Below are 25,483 nucleotides of genomic sequence, written 5' to 3' on the forward strand. Positions count from 1 at the left end.
ATTTAAAAATAAATATTTAATAGAAATAATCAAGAATGTAATTTATTCTTATTAATTTCCTCTTTTTATATTTAAATAATATAAATTAAAAAAAATAAAAGCCCTTTTATTTTTCATTTTCTTCTCCAAATAAAGGGTAAAAGAGTAAAGAAATTGATTGGGCCCAGTGGACAGTTTTTTTGTTTTTGCAGTCATACAAGAAAGGCCGTGAACTAAGCATTTTTCCCTGCAGCAAGACAATTTCTCCTAAAGCACATAAATGCTCCGCATTTTATATTCACTGGTCAAATCCCAAAACCCCGTCAAAAAATTTCAAAACCCCTTCTAAAAGCTTCTTCATTTGCTGTGCGATGTCTATTGCTCTCAAATCAACAACTAGCTTCCTCAACCTCAAGAAACCGGAGACCCATCTCCCTATTCGCTTCCCCTCCTACAAATCTTCTATCGTTTCCACTAGAAGGTTGACGCCAATGGCTACGCTGACAACAGCCCCTACTCTTGGTCTACGTGATACGTTCTCCAATCTGAAAAAACAAGGCAAAGTAAGCACCTCATTATCCTTTTTATTGTTTCTTATCTTTTTATCCTTTGGTTCTCTTACTTTCTGGGATTTCGTTGTTGTTTTTGGAGTTGTTGTTTTGAGATCTGAAAGATAAGAGTGTTGTTAGTTTTGGTGATGAGAGGAGTGTGCATTGGTGGGATTTGAATTTGTAAGAAATGGGAAATTGTTTTAGTGGTCTGGCAGTTGATTCTTTCTACATGATAATTTCCGATATCCAGATAGTGGTGCTCAGAGATGAATTTTTAAATTATAAATGGATTCCTCATTTTTCATTGATGGTTATCGAAAATTAAACCTGGAAGAAAGGAAGGGCTTAACTGGATTAAATTGACCAGTTACAAATTGAAACGCTTAATTCATTTGGTGGCCTTATAATCCAGAGCGCAAAATTTGCTGCGGGACATATGGCATGTTTTCAGTTAGCTTTTGATTGCTTGTTGCAATTTGTTGAAGAAGGCAAAAATGAAAGAGGTCTAGTAACCTAGTTATTCTGTGATGCTGGTCTTTGAATCCAACTTCTAGACAGGAACAGCCAGAATTAGGGGGATTTACTCGATAACAGTATTTTTGGATGTCCAAAAGGAAATATTCTCTGGGTTTGGGAAACAAGGGAGAAGATTGAGAATTAGCATTAAGATTTATCTGTTTTCTAACTTTGTTTTATGGTTATTCATTTGCATGAAGGTGGCATTCATTCCATACATCACAGCTGGTGACCCTGACCTTTCAACCACAGCAGAAGCCTTGAAGGTGCTGGATTCATGTGGTTCTGACATAATTGAATTGGGTGTTCCTTATTCTGATCCACTAGCAGATGGTCCTGTTATTCAGGTTTGCTTGACATTTTGTCACTCTTTGAGCGGAGGCTTTGTTCTTTTTAATTTTCTTACAAGTTTCTCTGATTTTTCAGGCAGCAGCTACCCGTTCCTTGGCAAGAGGGACCAATTTTAATGCAATCACATCAATGTTGAAGGAGGTAAGACCATCAAATGGTATTGTGCCATCAAACAGCTGCAGTGAGATTTAGATGGATTTACGAATATCAAATTGTGTATCTTTAAAACATGTGTTCTCAAAACTCAGCATAAAATCAACACCATCTGTCAAATAATCACCATAGTTGTTGTAAGTGGGCAGGCCTTTCTGCCTGCTTTAACCAGGAACCTTATTAATGGCAGGTCAGGTTTATGTTAAAACCCTCTTTTTAGAAAACTAGAGTTAACCCATTTGAATGGGCTTCATTAGTCAGAAAACTAGAGTTAACCTCGAACCCATTGAATCTTAAACCCATGACTGACTTTGCCTTCATTGGTTCAAAGGCCAGGTTGGGTCTGAAAACCTTGGTAATTACATTAGTTGGATTCATGACTGAGATACATGGTTAGATTGACATGTTATGTTATTGATATTAAATCTATACTTAGCTAGTATGAAACTGTTCTTCCCAGTTGGGACTCGGGAGTATTATTATGTTTATTTTTTCCACTCAATATTGCATATGTCTTTCTTAGATAAATTACTAATAAAGATGAGTGATCAGATAAAACTTTCCGGTGATGCTTTTCATTTTGCTATTGATTGTCATTTCAGTTATACATAGCACACCATCACTAGATTTATTTCTCCTTTCCATCCCCTTTTCTTTAATTTGGGTCTTTTTTATAAATAAATGAGGAACTAGATACTAAAAAGTGGGCACACATAATCTCTCTCTGTTTTCAATACAGTTTCTTGCTTATTTATTTGTTTATTTAACTGTTCTTATACCACTTCAATTGTTCATTGTACAGGTGGTTCCACAATTATCTTGCCCAATTGCTTTATTTACATATTACAACCCAATATTAAAGCGTGGAATTGAGAAGTTTATGTCCACCGTGCAAGACATTGGTGTACATGGTAATTTTTGTGGTCTTATCTGCTTAAGATTTTGTTCATCAAGGGTGTCAAATCAACGTTATAATCTTTAACCAGACCAGTGTTCTTAAACTAGGTAATGCATTTTGGATGCCCACTTACCTAAAGTGTTGGACATATGAGTATTAGTAAAAGTTACTCCACTTGAACACTATTTTGTCTTTCTTAGCATTCGACACACCTCATTAAAAATATTCATCTGCACCCTCTGCTTGGCTTTTGTTAGCTTTGAGTCCTTGTGTATTGATTTGAGCTACTCCCAAGTCTTAAACAAGTTGTATTTGGTTGCTTTTGCAAAATGCCATTACCTTAAATTGATAACATGCATTTGATGTCTTTGATGTGTCTTCTTGGAGAAGGGCGATAACTGACTTATACTATGATGTTAAATCTGCACAGTGTGGGAAATGAAAATCACTTGTGAATATAGTTTGTGAATTATGATTCCTAAATTACTTTTTCTGTTTTCACTTAGTTTGATGTTTATTATTTAATGCTGGTTGCAGGACTTGTTGTCCCGGATGTACCTCTAGAAGAAACTGAAGTTTTGAGGACGGAAGCTGTCAAGCATAATATTGAACTGGTTTGTCTTTCATTCTATTTTTTGTTTGGCATCCATTTATCCATTCATATCTGATAGCATCCATTCATGTATCTCCATACCTCTTTGAGTGAGTGAATTTGTTTTTGCATTACCAAAAATTAGAGAACATGGGTATATATGGTTGGGGTAGATCAATGGCGATACTGTTATGGGTAGTTAACGGTTTCTTTGTTTGCTTTTTAATCTTTAAATTTTTTGAATAATAACTGACTTATTGTGCGTACCAATTATTACCTAATTATTATCATTTGAAGGGTTTACATTAAAAGTCACTTCTTTGTTGGCCACTAATTAAAAAGGGATGTTGTCTGTGGTGTTGGTCATGGTGTGATTATAGGTTTTCATCTCAAGTTAATTCTGCAAGTTTGAATTCTTAATCTCTTGGGTGAAATCAATAATGCAAGTCAAGCTCTTTATTTTTTTTTTCTTGCTGCTTTAAGAATGGGTATGGCTGATTGTTACATTTCCAAATTGCTGGTGGCTAGGTGCTTCTTACAACACCAACTACTCCTTCAGAAAGAATGAAAGCCATTGTTGAAGCATCAGAGGGATTTGTTTATCTTGTAAGAGTCTTTAAAGAGTTTACTCTATCATAGTTGAGTTATAAGACAACAGATGATGGGAATACTTTTTAATGTTACATATTGTATGACTTCTCCATTTCTTTTGGAACTATAGGTGAGCTCAGTTGGAGTTACTGGTACCCGTGCATCTGTAAGCAACCGAGTTCAAACCCTTCTGCAGGATATCAAAGAGGTCTGTCCTTATATTCTCATAACAGCTTGAAAGATGAGACTGGTATAGGATACTCCATTTTTAAACAAGACATTGGCATTTTTTCTGAATTAAACCGCAACATAAAATTGGGTAATGCTCTGTGCATTATTTATTTTGGCACCTCGAGGATGAGTGTTTGGAAGAATTTGTTCGTTAATCTAATCCTTCTATATGGAGCTTTCTTCTACTAATAATTGGCCACAAATCAATCAATTAATACAATTCTGAAAAATAAATCTGACATCTATTGAGATGTATGGATTGTATATCTGCTCAATGAATGGTGACATTCACATAATCTGATAAGCGTAGGATGCTAAAGTAAATTTCTTTAATCATTAACGACATTGAATGGTGTTTTGAACTAAATGGATTTAATCGCATTTGCCTCATGCTGCAATTTTTACCCTAACAGGTAACAACTAAGCCTGTAGCAGTTGGGTTTGGCATATCAAAACCTGAGCATGTGAAACAGGTTAGTCCTCTGAAACAGAAGCATTGATGGCCATTGATTTTCCTGTCGGGTTTATGCATCACCCTTACGGTAGATATTTGTTACTCGCGTTTTTATTGCAGATAGCCGAATGGGGTGCTGATGGTGTCATTGTTGGTAGTGCCATGGTGAAGTTGTTGGGTGAAGCAAAATCTCCCCAGGAAGGGTTGAAGGAATTAGAAAATTTAACCAAATCTCTGAAGTCTGCACTTCCCTGAGTAGATTTTATGTGATTGTGCGAAGTTTTATGACTTATTTTCAAATGTGGCATAAATGTTCATCGTAAGGATGGATGCTTTTCTCCTCCATAAATTTAAAGTGCAAATGAAAAAAAATTATTTCATTTGAGCATCATAGTAGGATTTAAATCTTAAGTATTCGGTCTAATCCAACTCTCTCAATATGATATTGGGTTTAATTGGAGATTTATATATTAAATACCCGTTATCTAAATATATACATATGAATGATTAATTTTTATGTTGATAGTTATAAAATTTATGGGTCATATTTTAAATAAAATTTAATATTAATCATTAAATATACACATAAATTTAAATAAGTCTTGCTAGTATTCATATAATGATAATTGAATTTTTTATCAATACGGATAGTCAGATTTGGATATTAAAATTATTAATTCTTCAGTTAGTTAATTCAAATTGTGGCTAGAGTTCAACACTTCATAAATTTAAAATGATTCTAATAGATAATAAAATTATTAAATAAATTCGTGCTTAAATATGATATTTTCATTTGGCTGTCTAATATCATTCCTAATACAATTAGGACGAGTATATGTTATATTTTTAACATATAACATTTTGTAAACCAAACAAGTCTACTCTTAATTTATTGCATGCCGAAGCAATCAACGATTCATCCAAAGTTTTTGTGAAAAAAAAAAAAGAAAGGAGAATGCATCCTAAGTTGGAAAAATACTCGACTACACAAGAGAGTAATCTGCATTTTACTCAGAAAGAAACGTTATCCAACTTCGGTGTCCTAACCCTTCTTCCACATAAAAGATTATTCTATTTAATTTTTTATAATTACAACTAAAATAATAACTTAATATTAAAATAGCCAAGCGTTACTAAAATAGTTGTTATGGAACATGAGTGAAATATATATATGTATATATATATATATATTTCACAAGCAACATGATCTAATGATTGAACAAACTATGTCTGTGCACGTCTGGGTTAGCAACATGATGCACACATTTCATCCCAATCAAATGACTCCATTTTATTTGCTTATGACTAGTTCATTAAGACTAGCTCCTACAAAGACGCTACTGCTCCTTGGGCATCCGATTTCTCCATGCATGATTCCGGCTAGCCCAGCCAGAGTTTGAGATGGCAACAAGAAGTATCACAATCGTGAGGAACTTCTAGCAGTTGGGCTTGGGTTAATATACATAAAATGATTAAAATATTTATATTTCTAATTAGTGTCTATAATTTCAAAATCATAATTATTTAGTTTCTGCAATAAATAAAAAAATTAATAATTAATAATTTTAAAATACAGACTATTTAGTGTTTTTAAAAAATAAAAAATAAATAGTTAATTTCATTACAATATGAAAATTAAATAGTAAATTTTCTTTGATTTTAATTTTTGAGTCTATACCTGATGGGCGGCAGTTAACAACTCCAATACCATCATGTAACGCAAAGCAGGTGATATTTTCTCGCTTTGACATTAGGAGGAACAAAGCTATTTAACAACCGGAACCTTCCTTTCGCGCACACTGAAAAACAACGCTAGAGAAGGAGAAAGATAAACAAATCGGTGAAAGTGAAAGAAAAAGAAAAAGGAAAATAAAGCCGATGAGTGGTATATTTTATGTCGACGATTTCTCCGACCTCTTATGGCAACCTCCGGTTCATGCGCTGGCGATGAGTAGGAGTGCATCGGAGTGGGAGCTGCTAGAAGAATTCTTTGCCCATGCTTCCGCATCTGCTAGGGAAAACAATTCTCCCTTCGTTGTTCAATCACCGACTTCTCGGAAGCCTCTGAATAGTGACGATGGCGTGGTGGAGATCGAAAATCCTGAAATTCCTGCTCCTACTCCTCTTCCTTTAGCTCCTCTCTCTCGGGATCGTCCACCTCGGCCATCGCATCGCGCTATATTGTCTCAGGTTGATGCGGAAGATTACCCCGCTTTTCTTAAGTCCCAACTCGATCTCACCTACGCGGCTGCGGCCAAGTCTCGGGTATATTTGCATATATTACATACACATCTATGTACATGTACGTTTTTTGTTGACAAATATGTATGAATCAATTGTAACTTTAGAGACACATGTTTGCTTGATGGAACTTTGTGAATGTTAATGAAGGAATCGAGTGTAAAGCCTGAAGGCGCTTCTTCCTTACCTGAGGATCAAATCGTGGCTTCCAAGAATTTTCAGTCAGGATCACATGTTTCTGGTAATAAGAGCTTGCTTCTGATCTATGTATCTGTCTATATCACTGTTTAAAGTTGTTGATACATTAGAGTGCTGTGGACGAGACTCTCTGTTTGATAAATTAGGAAAGGAATTACAAATTACAATTAACTAGGTAAAACTTGCAGCATAACGAACAATCTTACAGAAACTAGAGGTCGAGTTAATAGTTTTACGAGCAGTGCAATACATGTTTGGGCGAAAATTTTAGCTTGTTTAAGTAAAATCCCTGAAGTCGAGATGCTTTGTGGTGCATAATTACCTTGTTTGCAATTAATCATACTAAATGAACGTTGCATTTCTTCACATGGTCTAGCGCGTGTGTGTATAAGGCAAAAGAATGGAGACGAGTTTCTTGATTTTTTCCATCAGAAAGTATATTTATTGATATGAAAATGCTTACAAGCGTGCTAAGGTTCAAGTAAAATATATCAACTCAAATTCTTAAAAGCAATTTGTCTTGAATCTGCAAAAAGCTGCACTGCTTTTTCTAGCCTTTTGATGTCTGGTGCTTGTGGTGCCACATTTGTTACTTGGGTTGAATATAATTATTTACACCGTACTATCACAGATTTTATTGATTGGAACTGTTATATGTATGATGACATCTTAGAAATAATATCTGTCATATAACTGCTACAAAGTCATGCATTCATTTTATAGTTTTTTCTTGCACCAATTTATCTCTGCACTTTCTATAAGTTGATCATAATCAATGCCATGTCTGGATTTGGAACATTGTAGGTAATGGTGACTGTATTTTAAAGGCACAGAGCGAGGCTGATGGTGGATCACTTTGCTTTCCAGCATTACCTCCTACACAGAAAAAACAGGATGTACCAGCAAGGCAAACAACCAGCCAATCTTCAAGAGAAGATTCAGATGATGATGATCTTGATGGAGATACAGAAACTAATGATCATATGGATCCTGCCGATGAAAAACGTGTAAGGAGGTATGTTGTCTTTATTATTTTCTTGCTTGGTTTTAGAGGTCTCAGAAGACTATCTAACAACTTTGTATTCTCATTTTTCATGTTCTTTTTTTTTTCCCTTATAATTGCTCCCGTAAGTAATAGTATAAAGGGATCTGCAAATCATACTTCTGCTATTATTGAATGAATCGAGTATCAATTTGAGAAGGGAGAATGTCAGGCAGACACTTTGTCCTCATGCAATCACATACCGCTTTTCAAAACATTACCTACAGTGTTGGGAATTTCTAAATATGTTTTAAACTAAATGTTCAGAGCAATGGACTGAGTTTGTTCCTCCTTTTTCCTGAGTGGTGCGGAGCAGCAGAGGAATCTTTCTCTAAGTTTAATGGATCAAAAAATTATTTCATGTCTAAGTTTATATCCTATTTGTTACATTAGAGAAATGGCTTTTTTCAGTGAGTTATATTGATATTATGATGCTACCCAGGATGCAGTCGAATCGAGAGTCAGCCAGACGTTCAAGAAGAAGAAAACAGGCACAGCTGAGTGAACTTGAAGCAGAGGTCTAGCCCAGTACTTTTCTCTAGCTCACTTTTTCTCTCTCCTTGATTAATTGTTGCTTCTTTTCAAGAACATGATTTTATGTCTGGTATCAAATAGGTTGGTCAACTAAGGGATGAGTGCACATCACTGCTGACGCGCTTAACAGACATAAATAAGAAGTGTGATGAGGCATCTGTTGAAAATAGAATTTTGAATGCTAACATTGAAACATTAAGGACAAAGGTAAATTCTTACTGCATTGTATGATCATTATTTGGCTAATTACGCTATGCTTCCTTGGGTGTTAGGAAACTACTAAATTATTTACTTTCAGACTTGATGTCAGTGCTTGTGAAATGGAACTTTAATCAGATAATGAAAAACCAAAGCTATCTTAGGATGTCATATGGAAGCTGAATTTGTCTATGCATGAATGTGTGCTTGCCCGTGTGTGAATATGGCAGAAGGAAACTTCTGTTTCAGCAGAGCCAGCACAAACTCTTGTATTTGTTGCATTAGCATATTGAGGATACATCTACTCCAAGTGATCCCTCCTAAATGGTTGGAGGCAAGAAATATAATGCCATTTTCATTGAGGTCGGTCTGCTTGATCAGGTATATTTGTTAGTCGTCGCAAAATTGCTGGTCAAAAGTTAATTTCACGTTTTCGTCCACAAATTTCTGTTTCTTCATTTCTCATCATGAACTGCCATGATTTATTTTGTTGATAAATTTTCTTTTATTGACCAAATTTATTAGGCAAATGTATTATTTAAACTTTCAGGTCAAAATGGCTGAAGATCAAGTTAAACGAGCTACAGGTTTGAACCCGATGCTTTTTGCAAGATCTAACATACCTAGTGTGGGGATGCAGCTTGCTGCTGGCCAAACGGATGCATCTGCAAGTGTGGATGTACAGATGCCACCAAACCACCGCCATTTCTATCACCAGTCAGTTCCTAATATCCCCTCAAGTACTCCATCTCTCCAAGGACGAAACAATAGCTACCCTAACAACAATCTAAACTCTCATGCTACAAATCCGCAAGGTGATAATGGAACAAGTAATATTGGAGGAGTGCCCTTTATACGGCCGTTAACAGTAAGTGGCCGACATATGTTGGAGACGCCTCCTTTGCAGCATGTGCAAAAGCAGACTGGTCCTACGGTCAGCCATGCTTAAGCTTTGGCCCAGAATCAACAAAGGGCTTTCTCAGCCAATTGCAGAGGATAATAAGAAATGACTCGGATACTTATCCTATTCACGGTGGTTGAAATTGGGGCTCATGAAAAGGTGATTTCATGGTTGATTTGTTGGTTCGAATAATTATAGGATTTTCAACTTTCACTAGGCTTTCTTATTCATCTTACAAATAAGTACTTTTCACTTGCTGGATCTTCACAAACTTCTTGTCATTTACAAACGATCTTGAACAATTTATTCTCAGCACAACAGCTGAAGGCGACATGATACAATTCGCAGTTGGTACTTCTAGGGTCCTTTGTGACTCAATTCATTTGTCTTTATAGCAAAGTGCAGAAACGACGCTAGACCTCGAGAGACAGCAATTACATTGAACTATGGCCATAAGCAGTTGGATTTAAATGTATTTCAATAGTTGCCAACGTAAAATGATAGGAGAGAATGTTTTCTTTTTTTTTTATTAAAAAGGTGCTATTTTACAAGCGGACGGTCCGCTAATTATATGGCATAGATGATGTTTTGAGGGGTACACGGTATACAGACCTGGTGGCATGAAGCCACGCGACTCCATTACGGCTAGAAAATGTACAACATACATGACTTGGAGAGAGGCATATATTATAACATGATCCGCATCCCGAAGGGCATCAAATAAGGATACACCAAAAATCACAATGCTGATCACCCTACTGCAATATGTACATTACTGCTGAATTTTGGCAGCTGACTGGAAACCTGATTGAACTTTGCTTTCGAAATGAGCTTCAAGCCTGCACAACATAAATTCATATAAAAGTGAAACAGAAAAGGAACTACTCAAAGGGAAGGGAGAGGAGCATTGCCTGGTTGCACATTTATAATAAATGGTATCAGGTGAGTTATATGTGCGTGCATTGGCAAACATCCTCTTTACGTCAGCAACAAACATATCAAAGGTTACATAATACTGCTCTGATTCTACCCTTTTTGACATTGTCTTCAGGTCTGTAGCACAACAAATATTCATCAATTAATCACAACACGAGCTCCACTCTGAATATTAAACCTGCTATTAAGAATGTCTCAAATAAGTTTGAATTTTAAGGACTCTTGGCAAATTACATATCAAATTCCAGAAGGGCAGAGAGTCAAACACAGTTGTTACGTAGCATTACAGTCAAGATTTTGATTGACTTGACTATGTATTTCCTCCCAGAAGATATTATTTAAAATTCTGAAATTGAAATTGCAACTCCATTTGTATCGGGTTGAATCCATTATTTAGTTTTAGCATTTCAAATTAACTAGACATTTTATTCTACCATTTGGGTATCTATTGACAAGTGTTTTTTTTTTGGTAAATAAAGAGAAAGCAACAGACTGAATTTTTCTAACTAATAAAAACTCCATGACTGCATTTGTATTTGCATAGGATAAAAAATTACATATTAAAAAGGAGGTAAATAGTGGTGGTTGTTGGGAATTGATGAAAACATTCCAAGAAACAAAGAAAACCCAAGTTGCGCAGATTTTAATAAAAGACATAGGACCTTTCCTCTGCTTAGATGACCAGAAGTCAAATGAATTTTGCACAAACCGATTGTCCAACGTTATGCATGACAAGTTTCCAAAAGACTAAGAAAAAGGAGGAAACTAGAATTACTCTAAGGAATGGCAAAAGCGTAGGTTTTGCATTTTGCAAGGGTGGGGACACACCCTCATTTAAAATTCTATCTTCCAATGAAGAAAATATAACAACATATTTTATTGGTTATACAATACTAAACATCATTAAAAAAAGAAAAAGTCATCTCATTTCTACTAGAATTATATATGCATGAAAAATTTAAAATATTATTTAATAGTTATATTTGAGCAAAAATAAAAGAATGAAAATTTCATATTCTTATCTCCTAAAAAGTCTGGCATATATATACATATATATAATGTTCGGAGAGGAAAAAACAATGATATGTAAATAGTTTGATAAGACGGAAGTAGACAAATTTGTTGTCTTACCCATTGGATCTTTGATGATGTCATAATAATCAGGGACATCTCGAGCATCAACTGGTTCCTTAAATGGCCAAGCATCAACATGGTCATGCATTGACTGCTAAATGCAAAAAACAAAAAGTAAATATGTTGCATGAAATTGTGAACAAAGCAATGCATGGAGAAACCAAGAGGATTACAATGTGAAAGAGTGTGTCTGTGTGCCTGTGAAGCAAAGAGACTATTCTCTTCATGTTTTGACAAGTGGATAAAGTACTTATAACTTTTAAAAGTTTTACATAGTCTATATTTAACTAAATTATTGTTCTAAGGTTTTTGTCTTTTCATCTTTGCAAAAGTTTGCTTCACTTTAGCATTAATTGAATTAATTATTTTTAATTAATTAAATAAATAATAATATGTGAAAGTGTCTTTTTTTTTTATCACCTCCTAATATGAATTTCAATTAAATCTAAAATTGACTTGTTAAATAGAGGTTATGTGTATTTGATTAATTATTTTTATTAGGCTAACTGACTAAAAGAATTCAAACTTTAAAACATCTTTTTTTTTGTTTAAGAGAAACCTTTTAGTTTTATCACTTTAAACCTCAAACTTCTGTATTATTTTCAGTTTTAATAATTAACTTAATTGGATGATTCAACTGACAAAAATAGTTTAAATATTTGCCTACAATAATAAAATAAAAAATTATTTTAGTTAATTCCCATCCCCTCTCCATACAATTTCTTTCAATTGAATTATTTATTCCTATTTTACGTTTAAATATTTGAGTTTTTCACTTATTTAGCCTCAAATTTGATGTAAAATGACAAGGAGATATGAACTAAGATTATAAGCGTAGAGAGAGAGAAATTAAAAGGATTAGTTAAATTTGATAACGAGGGAAACATTTGAATTTTTTTTGTTAATTTATGAGTTTAATTGTTTGTAATTAAACTTATTACTAAAATTAAAAACAGTATGAATGATTTATTAACAATTTGATAAAACTAAAAGTTTTGGCTAAAATTGATAATTGAGATAAAAGATTTCATTCTCTCTCTCTCTCTTTTTTTTTTACTATCTTGCATTTTTATTACAATCACTACGTTTGACATTTTTAAAATTTTTATTAATATAGTGATAATATAACCTGTGCAAAGCGTAGAGTACCATCTTGTTATACTATTACAAGACCTACAAGAGGTAACTTTCTCAATTAGTCACCAGATATAATCTAATCCTAGGTCAATTACTAAGGGATATTAGGAACCAATTCTAATGAATTTTCTTGAAATTGCAGTGAGATAATTCATCAGAATGTTTGCAATTCCATCCGTAATTATCAAATTGTAAACAAAATGTGAGTGGTAAAATTGGAACATATTGATCTTTAGTGACTTACTTGACATTAAGCCTAAGTTACAAACAGTAGAATTCATGCATATCAAAACTGGCATAATACTTGACCCTTAGGGTACCTTATATCATAGACAGACAACATTTTATTCAAACTGTGATCTATCCATCCGACAAGCAACATAAGTATACCTTATTTTAGATGGTAAGAGCTGGATAAACATGCAAGTATGTAAACCTGGCACAGTAATCACCCATCATTCTAGTATGAATAAAGGTAATGACTGATTTAACATTCAAATTTAGTTTTTCAGTTAAACTAATTGAACACATTATACGAGAATGCCATTCTGAAAGGAAGACATGTTTCAATCATGCCAATACTCATCAATAAGCATTTCCTTTGCCACCATATAATGACTATACTTCACTCATCACTATCGATTTTGCAGCAAACTTTCATGAACATTGAAGGTTTTTGTGAATCACCAAGGCTTACTCTTCTAACGGAAATATTGTAGCAAGATAAGGAATGTTTTTTGGAAGACTTGCCTTTAAAAGTGAGCGCATGAATGCAGTCCAATGCCTTTGATTTGTGGCACTGTCAGTAGAAGTATTAAATGCATTGAAACGTGAATGGCCCCACTGATCAGGAGTCCATCCAGCCTCCCCTGTTATCATATATAAAACAGGCTTCCGATCAGTCTCTGAAACCTTCCAACTATTAGTGTACCTAATTTACCAATGTACCATAAGTATACAATAGATTAGTTCTTAAAACAAGTGCAAAAATCAACAGGGCATGTTTAGGAACTTACTCAAGCCAGGAATATCCTCAACTTTGAGGATCTTTTTAGGAATACCAGCTTCTTTCTGAATTACAATGAGTTGTTAATCAAAACTAGGTTCACAATTATGGTCACAATGTGAAATCTGAATTCAGTCTAAACATAAAGCAACAAGTTGCACTGCTAAAAACATGAATTCCATGCAACCTTGGAAAAAAAGGAAAGAGATAGACACTGTTTGAATTAAGGCACAGAAACTTGCAGAATGCTGATGGCATTTACCTTCTGAAAATCAATTCCGGTGTAAACAATGTGACAATTAGATAGCTCTCTAATCTTTTCATCGATTGCCTAACATTACCAAAATAACAAGAATGATATGTCAGTGTAAAGATCTACTAAAACAGGGTTGATCATGAAGGAAAATGTTTAAATAAGAAATTTCAAAAGCCATGCATTTGAATATGTCTTTGTAAATGATATCACATACAATAGAGAAAATCAAGGGTGAAGGAACAGGAACTGTACAACATAACCAATAATAATCATAGGCCTCTCTATCAAAGAATAAATTTGACACTTAGAAACTCTGGCAGTGCATCCTGAGTTGGCAAATGGACTCCACACTATGCAATGGTGGAAGCATATTAAGAATCTTGAATTGATGATTTCCTTGGTAAACAGCACAAATGTTGTAAATCCAACTCATTGTTGACCTTCTCGACAACATCCTTAACTTCTATACAAGAATCAATCAACAAAGTACATGTTTATCCCACCTGTCTTTGACGGTGAATCATAGTCGATAAATCAGTATATGGGAGTTTTGGATCAATTTTGCACTCCATAAGAATGCCTCCATCATAGTCTTTAATATACCTGCAATTGGACAAACTTATAAATAAACCAGATGCACAATGATAACTTTTATGAGTGGTACCAAACATGGTTGGCATGCAAGAATACAGAAGTGAAGAAGCACTTCCACAATCAAAGTTATTGCTGAAGTTTGTGAATTAACAATACCCTTGCCATCGATCCTTCTCCAAGTAAATTTCTTTTGTAAAACCCTACAGGTTAGTAGAAGAATGAATTACTAACAAAAGCAATGGCATATGAAATTAAAAAATAAAAATAAAAGAAAATCAGAAGTATCCACTGAGAAGAAAGCATGCTGAATATCAACAATGGTATTCACTCTCAATGATTTCAAGAGAACACGACAACCTTCAAAATTGCTGTAACCACTAACTAATAATGTAGAAACATGAAAAAAGAATCAAGAAGTCAAGTAAATGAGAAAACAAAAGCTTAACCAATAAAGAGACAGATTGCTCAGTAATAACATGGTCATGTAATCTTGCATCACCATTTCTACATGAAGATTGGAATTGAAATCACATCCTATCTAAGTGATTGCATTAAATACCCTTTTTTTTTCTCTTTCCCAACCAGATAATCGGTATCCTATTTTATACAGGATTCCAAACATACCATCTAAACCAGCAAGGCCATTTGTCAAAATTTTTAAAACCCAACCTGTTTAATGAAGTAACCAACAGCATTATTATCAGCATAGGTCAGAAAATGTGTTAGCCCATCTATATCGCGTGCATACTGCTTCAGATGATTCATCAATCTTGTCCCGTAACCTTTTACTTGTTCATCGGCTGTGATTGCACAAAAAGCTATCTCCCCAAACTTTTGGCTGTGGTTCCCAGGGGAAACAGTGTCAGCTATGAGAGCAAATAAGTTTCAATATACAAATGAAAACATAACAAAAATGTATTACTTGCTCTCAAGTATTGGAGGGTTATACGTAAATATGAACCAGGTCGAATCATTTAACCTTAACACCCTCACTAAAAACTAAAATCCAGAATGTTCTTGATTACATCAATATTAGATTGTTCACAACCAAATGAAGTTTTATTTACAGAATAAACAAAATGAAAAGACAATAGATTGATCTTATATTTCATCATGGTCAGTTCTGGGAAAGGAAAACTAAGCATATAGATATTTGCTTTCAAAGGAATACACAAATGACAAGACAGTAGCACACAGCAATCTAAATCAAACCTGACATATGGACGATATGTAATGCCACCAACAACCTGATTACGTCTGATAACCATTACGGATTTATGGCTTCTGTAAATCATTTTTTTAAAATAAAGGAGAGAACAAAAAGAATAGTTCAGATGTATAAAAATAATGTCACATAACCAGAAAGACAAGTGAATTAACCACAATGTATCAGCTCCTATATAATAAGATAGCCAATTTCCAACCTATGAGCTCAGCTTTTATGAAATGCAAGAATGAGGAAGGGAAGGTAAGAAACTAAATGTAACAGGCCTGTTTGCACAACTGCCAGGGTCATATTTATCATAAATTTCCAATGGCAAGATGATCAATTAACTCGGTAAAAATTTGGAGTTAGTACTCAATTTCATTGAGACCATCTGAAAAATCCAATTTTCAGTTGTTTAGTTATTTTCAATTTCAATGAGTGAATTTAAGAATATATAAAATATCGGGTGGATGAATAAACCTTTCATTTGTCCATCATTAAAATACTATCCATATTTTCTATGGAATTTGCCATATATGATTCATGATTTTTATTTCCTGTGTCTTTCCTTTTTATTCCAGCATATCGATTTACGCCTTCGAGAATATCTTTCTAAAAGTTTGTGATTCAAGAACATGAAAAGAAGTCTATCTTATCATACAAACATCAAGTATCAACTGCTACTCTCCAAGATCTGGCCACAACAAGACAAGTAGATTACTAATGAGCAATTTTCTACATTTTGGTGTGCCAGTTATGGATTATGGAGAATCAAATTTCCATTTATCTCAGCAAAAACAGTTTTTCAGCTTATCATTTCCAGACGTTATAGCTACTTTCACCTTTGACTACGACCTTTCTCATCTTTAAACCGAAAGAAGAAAAGGGACAGTCTTATCTCTGGTCAAACAAGAGAGGGGGGGGGGGGGGATGAATCAGCGGCTTATTTCAATGTACTTCTAGAAGATGTTTTGGAATTACCTATCCATCACAAGGCGGACAATATACTCCTTTGGCATGTTGGGCAATTGCCTGGCAAATATGTTCTTCAATCCTATCAACCTGAGAACCACAGCACAAAGGAGCATTGAAATTATAGCTCTAGTACCAAAAACTAAATATGTGAAAATATGAAGAACTGTTGAACTAACAACCAAAGATGGCACAAGGATGGTCATGCAGATACAAAAGGTGGATGCAAAAGAAAATGTTGAAGAAAGAGAACTTGGTACCAAACCATATGCTCATCAATACCATCATTTGAAAGACATAAAAACTTGAGTCTCCCTGCTTCCTCCTGAAACATTCCAAATTGGTGAAATCGTCAAAGTGAACACAAGACTAACATTAAGAACCATGCTTGAGTACTGCTTTAAGCAGTTGAACAACTTTTTATTTTATTGTACAATTCTTGGGATGAGCTTTCAGAAAAAGAATCCCAAATCTTACCTCTCTCTTCAAACTTTCTTCTCTAGCGCTATAAGCACCACTAGTTTGCAAATTCTCGGTAAAAATCTTTACAGCGTCCTCTTTTGCCACTATCCCTGGTACGGAGCTGCCCGCTGTGGTAGACCCTACGGCACCAGTCCCCGTAGTTCCACCATCCTTCACGCCATCCGACTTTTCAATCTTTACCGTCGAATTTTCCGTCTTCAACTTCGTGTTGCGAGCCGAGGAGCCGCCACCTCCACCTGAACTAGCGCCTGTAGCCGAGGCTCCAGCATTAGTCTCCAGACGGGCAGCAGTAAACGTGCGCATAGAGTCATTGTCGAACTCGTCTTCATCATCGTCCACGACAGCGTCTGAATCGTCAGCGTCAGAGTCAGAATCAGCGCCACGCGCTGAGATGCTCTCCAGGTCGTCATTAGAAGTCAATGCACCGTCCCGCGTGTCAGCGGACAAAGATGACGGAGGAAATGGAGGCGCGTGGTCTTCAGACGCCGCCGAGGCAGCTGCAGCCAGCTTGCGCTTATGAATAGACGACGTAGCGGAGGCAGAAGCAGAGTGAGAAGGGGACGGAGACTGGGAGCTGCGAGAGCGATTGGGTACGGTTGGGTGAGAGTGAGAGTCCATAGACTCGAATTGAGTTGACTCGGCTGAGAATGTGGGAAATTGACGAGTTAGGGTTTTGCAGATGGATTCCTGATCTCAGAGAAGGGCAACGAGAGGGCAGTGAAGTGAAGTGATCAATGTCGTTATTACACGTGACTGGCCCACGTGTTCTTTCGAAGTACACAGTAACATCTGCGATAAGTATAACCTTGTCCTTGTGGCGGCGGGACTTGGATAAATCATTGTCACAATATGAAAATTATGCATTATGAGATCCCTTTTTGGTCGGAGATATCTTAGGAGCTGTTTGTTTGAGCTCATAAAGTCTGTTAATCACAGTGCAAAACATGTTTTTTTAAGTCTATTCGCAACAATTAGTTAATTAGATTAAAAAGTTGCTCATAGTTAATTTGTCGTTACTTTTATTTTCTTTATAGCTAATTACAATACACACTATTACTTTTTTTAGTAAAAAAAATATATAATTTCCTATAAAAATAAATCTCTGATCCATCTAAAATTTTAAAAATTTCACTAATTTATTATATGCTTCATATAGTTTTTCTATATAGTAATTTATGTGAATATTATCTAAATACAGTATCTTACTTTCAACTATATTAAATCAAAATTTTCAACAGCAGTTTTCTTATGTGATCTCTCTGTAACTTGATACTATTATTTTTTTTTTTCCTTAAATCTAACTCGTTATTTTTCTTTTATCATAAAAGACGATTTGCTTCAATTAACTTTCGATGAAAAAGAATATATTGTTATTTCTATTAAGAGTTTTAGAGATATTCTAATTGTCGCTTATGATTTTTATATGGTGAGAATGTTTCTCACATACAATCCAATTAATTTTTAAAATATACAGACCTGTTTGGCAAATTTATGGCATTTTTTAGAGGGGCATCTATTATGAAATTAGAGACGAAAAGATATTTATTTCAATTTTTTAACAATATTGATTTTTCTTTCTCTCAACAGAATGATGATACTGCAGGTTTTCCTTTCTCTCTACATGATGCCTCTAACCACACTCTTACGAATGTTAATTTGACAGGTAACAGTGAAGCGGCTCATCCCGTCAAAAGTCGGGATAGCCGAAAGCAATAATCATCCTGTGTTGAAACTGCCGATGACTCGACAATCCTCGGACAGTTAATGCATTAAAAGATTTAATTACTAGTTACAAGCCGGACATTTTATTTTTTATGAAAATAAAAGTTTTAACTCTTCGTTATTGTTTGCTCTTTGCAACGGAATTTTTACCTTTTAATAGCTGCATTCTTATGAACTGTTTGCAAGTGTTTCAATTTTTTCAGTTTCCACATTTAGATACTTCTGAATTAAATTTGATTTTAAATGATTATAAATTTTTGTTAGACCGATTGCTAAACTTTAAAATTTAAGTTAAATCTTTGTTAGATGGATTTATTGTCATATCATTCTGCTTCTCATACTTTAGTTAGAAAATCTATTAATTATAATCGTCTCTCTGTTTGGAATGATATATCTTTTTATTTAATAAAATTTAATTAATACAATCAATAATTTTAATTTTAAAATAAAAAAAATCTGTTAAATGGATTGCTAAACTTTAAAATTTAAGTTAATTAGTTTATTTACAATATCTTTTTACTTGTAAATTCAGTTTATAAATTTTTTAAAATAAAAGTTAAGGAAAGAAATTTATTTTAATGTTTATAAATACTCACCAAACAAATCACTATATTATTTTTATTTAAGTTTAAAATGTCATGATATAATTTATTCAATATCATTTATAATAATTTTAATAATAAATGTATTTATAAATTAATTATTAACAAACATGCACTATGTTGTCTTTTATTTCATCTTAAAATGTCACTTTATACTTTATTAATATTTTTATTGTAATTTTAATACTAAATTTATTTATAAACTATTTATTTATAAACATGTCGATTGTTTATCAACATTTATAATTATTTTAATCAAACACATTACTGTATACAAATTTAAATGATTAAAATATTATTGTATAAAATTTTAAATGATTATAAGAATCAAATAATTTATAAATATTTAATACTTATAAGTTAATTTTTATAAATTAAACCAAACATTAAATTTTAAATAATTCATGAATTCATTTAAAGAAAACATATAGTATAATTAATAAATTTTAAAAAATTTATAAATCTGTAAACTATTATCATATACTCTTAAAATATGGAATTTTATAAAATCTCTATAATTATTTTTATTCGGCGCATATTTTTCAAAATAACATATTTTAACATACTCATGATTAAAAAAAATCCGCATCATGGATTTAAAAATTGTAGGCCAAAATGTTAATTTAATAATTTAAGTTGACAAAAACTCCAATTTGTTGTAAAATATAAAAGTTAAATAATCGATTACAATTTTGAAATGAAGTCATTGTAATAACACAAAAATAAGAGAGATATATCAAAATTCCTAACTAATTAGCTTTGAATGTTAAATTTGATGCTTAATATTTTATAAAATAATAAATAATTTTATTTTTAATATTTTCTCTATTTCATAATTTTTGTCCACTTTATTATTTCATATATATGAAGAAATATAACTTTGTTATTAAATTTCTAATAATATTCATTTTAAATATATTAAATTTTATTAAATATTAAATAATATTTTGAGTGATTTATTATAAATTAAATAAAATTAAATAAAATTATAATAATCATTTTATATGTTATTATAAAATATAAAAGTGAACATTAAAAAACCGAAACAAATATTTTGTTATTTTTAATTCCATAATAAATACCATTTAAAAAATGTCATAAATCTGCTAAAGACGTCTGTATATTATGAAAATTAATTGGATTGTATGTGAGAAATATCCCCACCACATAGAAATCATAAGTGATTATCGAAATTTTCCTGAAACTCTTAATAGGAACAACAACATCTCCTTCTTCATTTTGAAAACATAGGAAATGAGACTCTTAGTTGTATAATCGATTCCTGCTTGTTTGGAAGGAGATACAAGTTATGTCGAGTTAAAGTTTGTTTGGACATTCGGAAACTTTTGAAACGGCGTAAAAAGTTTGCTAGAGATGATAGTACTGTATTTACCGTGAAGTTTCAATATGAAAAACTGACTATTTTTTATTATCTATGTTGGAAACTAGGTCATATGGAGACTTTATGTGACTTGCGGTTGAGATTGAAGAAATAATATATCAAGTTTGGTTGGAGTGATTTCCTCATAGCACCTGTTCGTTGGAACCAGAGACCGACAAGTCTGTGGCTGCGTGATTTCGGTAATTCTGCTCCGCTGGGATTTGTATCAAGTTTGGATAATTTCAGTTGGCTGATGGAATTTTGTGTAATACCCGGCTCGAGTCCGGCCTCGAAATTCCTGTTGTCTGGTGGAATCTCGGGTGTCGGAACCCTCGAGAAGGGTCAGACCTCTGTTTTCATGAGTGTTTTAAGAGTTTTGAATGGGTTAAAGTGTTAAAAGGAAAAGGAGTTTTGAAAGAAAAGCACTAAGGGAAAATGCAAAGGTTCGGCCGCCGAAGGTCACTTTCGGCCGCCGAACATTGCATGGTTTCGGATTCACGTTCGGCTGCCGAAGGTGGTCTGGCCAGCCACCTATTTAAGGGCCAAGGGTCGGTGGAAGGAGGATATTTCTCCTCCACTTGCAGCCAAAGGTGAGTTCCAGCCTCTCCCAAGTTGACTTTCATGTTTTTCATGTTTTTCACCAAATCTTTCAAGGGTTTTAAGAGTTTTGGTGTGTTTTGAAGGTTTTGAGCAAAAATAGTAAGTTTGGAAGTTTGGAGCTTTGGAAGAGATTTTCTTCATATCTCCACGTTAGGAGCACTCATCCTCAAGTTCTTAAGGAGGTAAGGGTGGATCCTGAACTTCTTTGATGCTTTTTAAAGGTTTTATGAAAGTTTGTTGGGTAGTGTGCATGATTAGGTTTAGGTGAGGTTTTTGGGAGATATGTATGTTCAAGCATGTTAAGTGTTGTTTGATGTGTTTGGTTGAGGTTTTAGGCTCGTTTTGGACCTCTTTGTGCATGTTTTATGGTATGTGCTAGTTGGGAGTAGTTGATATGCATGTTGGGAAAGTTTGGGGAAAGGTTTGCATGAAACAGAGCAGGGTTCTGCCCAGCGGGCAAAACCAGGTTCGGCCGCCGAAGGAAGGTTCGGCCGCCGAAGGAAGGTTCGGCCGCCGAAGGAAGGTTCGGCCGCCGAAGGAAGGTTCGGCCGCCGAACCCCTTGTGGAGGCAGTTTCGGCTGCCAAAGCTTGCTTCCGAAAGCTAGGCTTTCGGTTTAGAAAGGGACTTTCGGTCGCCGAAAGAGGGAGTTCGGCCGCCGAAAGTGTGTGAGTTTCGTCTCTGGACGAGACCTTCGGCCGCCGAAGGTGCCGCCGAACATGCATGAGTTTCGTCTCTGGAGAGGGGTTTCGGCTGCCGAACCTGCCGCCGAAAGTGCCCTGTCCAGCTTTCTTTTGCATGTGTTATGTGATTGTTTGGGGATCGTTTAGAGGGTTTTTGGGGAGTGTCTTAGAGATGTTCTTAAGGTAGTTTGGTCCCTCATGTGAGTCCACCTGTGTAGGAACGGACCAGAGGAATCAGGGAAGTCATCAGTGAAAACAGGTTCAGAACCTGTAGAGGTAGTCCAGAGTCAACCAGAGGTGAGTGGAACTTCTCTTTTCAGAACTAAACTATTTTGAGCATATGTCATGCATCATCAGAGTATAGTAGGGTGTTTGCATTAGTTGCACGAAGTTGACGCATTGCATATACGATGTGTATGAGGCTGTGGATAGACCAAGGCGACTCCAATAGCCCAAACTCTGTTATAAGACCTGGCTGGGCCAGGTAGCCATCTGTAGGTAAGACCTGACTAGATCAGGCAGCAGAGATAGTAAGACCTGGCTGGGCCAGGCAGGCAGAGTGTAAGACCTGGCCGGGCCAGGCAGATTGAGGTTGTCAGACCTGGCTAGGCCAGGCATCCTTTGAGTGGGATTGTTGGTGGTCATGTCTGATCCCTGAGATGATGTGATGTAGTGCATTCCATGAGATCATATTTTCAACTTATGGTTTATATAGTTCTGCTCATTGGGCTTGTATAGCTCATCCCTCTCCCCTATCCCCCAGGTTTGCAGGTTCAGAGTCCAGAGGGAGTCCAACAGGGTGTGCATGAAGAAGAGTTATGTAATAGCTAGTGTGGACATGTACATATAAAGAGATAATGTATAGTGTGTAGCTTTGTGCTTGACTTATAAGAGTTGTAATCCCTTGTTGTAGACACATGATCAGTTTATGTATGTTTCTTTTATTGTTACTGAATATGAGAAAACCAGGCTTACCATTATGAGTTGAGAGATCAGAATTAGTGCATGCATAGGTTAAGCCCTGGAGGACAGAACAGTTTTTAATGGTTTGACAGAAAATGTGTGATCATGTATGGGATTTCACAGGTACACAAACAGTATAGCAGGCTTACTACGGGTCCCGATGACCTTAAGTCGATCTGGATCCTAGTGCCGGTAGCAGTTCGATTTTCGGGCTGTTACAGATTGATATCAGAGCCCTAGGTTCACATGGTCGGACTTATATAGCTAGAGTTGGGCTCATAGAGGTTTCGTGGGTCAAGCACAATAGGAAAACATGTCCACTAGGATAGGATGTTAGTCCTGTCTATCTGCTGATGATGTGCAATGCTATGATGCATGTGTTGTTTTTCCTCTATGTGTTGCTTATGTGCTCTGTGATGTGTGTTGTTTCTAGAGAGAGTGAAGATGCGAGGAACTCGTCGATCCGCGAGATTGACTGGAGTCCCACCTGAAAGTGAAGGTACAGCTGCTCGTCCTCCTGCTTTGCCAAGGGCAAGGACTCATAGGTCAAGCAGGGAGGGAACGTCAAGAGACCCGAGAAGGTCTTCTGACGAGAGCAGAAGAGGAGTAGGCAGAGGGGGAAGATCAGAAGAAGAGAGAGTTGCTATGGAGGAGGCTCAGAGTAGAGATGTAAGTATGGGTATAGGAAGGTCAGAAGAAGGTATGGGGGAGTCCCAGGGAGGCGTGCAAGCCTCGGGGTTTGGTTATCCACCCTTTCCACAGGGCCCAGGGGATCCGATGGGAGGCACGTCGGATTACTCCAGCTTTGCCCCATATCCACCCTACATGCCATATATGCCTTATCCTTCCTTTTATCCACCATATCACATGTATCCACCCCCACCTTTTCATCCAAGTTCAGCATCGCCTGAAGCCAGAGAACCAGTACCTCCACCACCACCACCTGAACTAGCAGCCCCTGTTGTTGAAGCGCAACCCAGTTCTTCAAGGGGAACTAAGGTGAAGATGACGGAGTACTTAAAGTTGGATGCTCCTAAATTCAACACGGGAGATGATCCCTTTGAGTATCTCAGTGCAGTCAGAATGATCACAAGTGAGTTGGGAGCAGATGAGAGCAGGGCCATTGAGATGGCAGGGTTCACATTAAAATGCAAGAAAGCTAGAGAATGGTTCAAGAACTATGTGGACCCTAGGATGAGAGCAGCCAACGAATTTGCTGGGTGGGCTTTCCCTGACAGTTCTAGGGAGCTAAAGGTTGTGGAGTTTGAGCAGTTGAGACAGACGGAGGAGATGAGCGTTGATGAGTATACAGATAAGTTCCTGGAGTTGTTACCATACGTGGGTCAGGCGTATGATACGGATCAGAAGAAGGCAAAGAGGTATGCCACAAGGCTTCATCCCAGGTATTTTTCCTTGATTCTCCATGCGGAGAAGGAGAGTTTCCACTCCATTGTGGATGCTGCTAGAAAGATGGAGGCCAGTGCCATAAGTCAGGGTGTAGTCAAGCAAGTAAAGGCACAGTCTTCTGGTGTTAAACCAGGTTCCTCCTCACAAAGTACAGCAAGTGCGAGCAAAAAGAGATGGGATAAATTCAGAGGAAAGAGAGGCAAGTTTTGGAATAGGATTAAGACGGGTCTGGGAATGAGTAGCGGCTCCAGCGCTGGTACAGATCTTCCAGTTTGCAATAGGTGTGGGAGACCGCACAGAGGAGCTTGTATGTTGGGATCTACAGCCTGCTATAGATGTGGGCAGGAGGGACATTATGCACGGGAATGTCCTCAGGCGACTTTGGTTGCACCATCCCAGCAGATGACCTCAGGTAGTGTTGTCCAGTCAGCAGCTTCAGCCCGTCCACCAAGCAGTGGCCGAGGTAGAGGAAGAGGGGCAGCCTCTTCATCAGGGATGGGTTCCCGAGGTGCAGGTCCGTCAGCCCCAGCACGGATTTTCACCATGACGCAACAGGAGGCAGACACTTCGAACACAGTGGTGTCAGGTAATATCATCATTGGGTGTTCAGAGGTGTATGCTTTGATGGACCCCGGTGCTTCTCACTCTTTCATTTCTTCTAGAGCCGCAGAGAGATTGGGGTTGATTGTATCCGAGTTAGAGTGTCCTCTCTGGGTCAGTGGACCTAGATGTGACCCATCATTGGCAGAGTCAGTCTGTCAGTTCAGTCCAGTGTTTATAGAGGATAGATGCCTTCCAGCTGACCTTGTGGTTCTAGAGTTGACAGATTTTGATGTCATTCTAGGGATGGATTGGTTATCTATCTATAGTGCTACCTTGCACTGCAGGGATAAGGTAGTGAGTCTCAGAGACCAGGATGGGTCAGAGTGTGTCTTCAGAGGAGACAGGAGAGGGACACCTAGGGGTTTGATA

General features: G+C 36.0%; 3 protein-coding genes across 5 annotated transcripts; 2 read left to right on the forward strand and 1 right to left on the reverse strand.

Annotated features, from left to right (window-relative positions):
- Window positions 1-234: 234 nt before the first annotated feature.
- Window positions 235-4,707, forward strand: LOC110619508 (tryptophan synthase alpha chain). The gene is made up of 9 exons (XM_021763014.2): window positions 235-542; window positions 1,247-1,393; window positions 1,473-1,538; window positions 2,353-2,461; window positions 2,986-3,062; window positions 3,569-3,646; window positions 3,762-3,839; window positions 4,276-4,335; window positions 4,437-4,707. The coding sequence occupies exons 1-9, from the start codon at window positions 351-353 to the stop codon at window positions 4,569-4,571; spliced, it is 942 nt and encodes a 313-aa protein (XP_021618706.1). The 5' UTR covers window positions 235-350; the 3' UTR covers window positions 4,572-4,707.
- A 1,349-nt stretch (window positions 4,708-6,056) lies between these two features.
- Window positions 6,057-9,701, forward strand: LOC110611382 (light-inducible protein CPRF2). The gene is made up of 6 exons (XM_021751680.2): window positions 6,057-6,581; window positions 6,708-6,798; window positions 7,560-7,770; window positions 8,240-8,315; window positions 8,413-8,538; window positions 9,080-9,701. The coding sequence occupies exons 1-6, from the start codon at window positions 6,195-6,197 to the stop codon at window positions 9,476-9,478; spliced, it is 1,290 nt and encodes a 429-aa protein (XP_021607372.1). The 5' UTR covers window positions 6,057-6,194; the 3' UTR covers window positions 9,479-9,701.
- Window positions 9,702-9,928: 227 nt separating this feature from the next.
- LOC110611366 (histone acetyltransferase GCN5) lies at window positions 9,929-17,995 on the reverse strand. 3 transcript variants are annotated; one of them, XM_021751661.2, is made up of 13 exons: window positions 17,150-17,992; window positions 16,933-16,997; window positions 16,682-16,762; window positions 15,706-15,777; window positions 15,163-15,331; window positions 14,650-14,693; window positions 14,403-14,502; window positions 13,906-13,974; window positions 13,654-13,708; window positions 13,388-13,506; window positions 11,498-11,591; window positions 10,342-10,483; window positions 9,929-10,269 (listed from the first exon to the last, which is right to left on the reverse strand). In XM_021751661.2, exons 1-13 carry the CDS (start codon window positions 17,771-17,773, stop codon window positions 10,203-10,205), a joined length of 1,701 nt encoding a protein of 566 aa, XP_021607353.1. In that variant the 5' UTR covers window positions 17,774-17,992; the 3' UTR covers window positions 9,929-10,202. The 3 variants fall into 3 exon arrangements, with proteins under 3 accessions (XP_021607353.1, XP_021607345.1, XP_021607360.1); XM_021751653.2 differs by having other exon boundaries at window positions 9,929-10,483; window positions 17,150-17,993; XM_021751668.2 differs by lacking the exon at window positions 15,706-15,777 and having other exon boundaries at window positions 9,929-10,483; window positions 17,150-17,995.
- Window positions 17,996-25,483: the final 7,488 nt, after the last annotated feature.

The sequence above is a fragment of the Manihot esculenta genome, chromosome 1 (genome assembly GCF_001659605.2).
Source record: "Manihot esculenta cultivar AM560-2 chromosome 1, M.esculenta_v8, whole genome shotgun sequence".
Classification (NCBI taxonomy): Eukaryota; Viridiplantae; Streptophyta; class Magnoliopsida; order Malpighiales; family Euphorbiaceae; genus Manihot; species Manihot esculenta.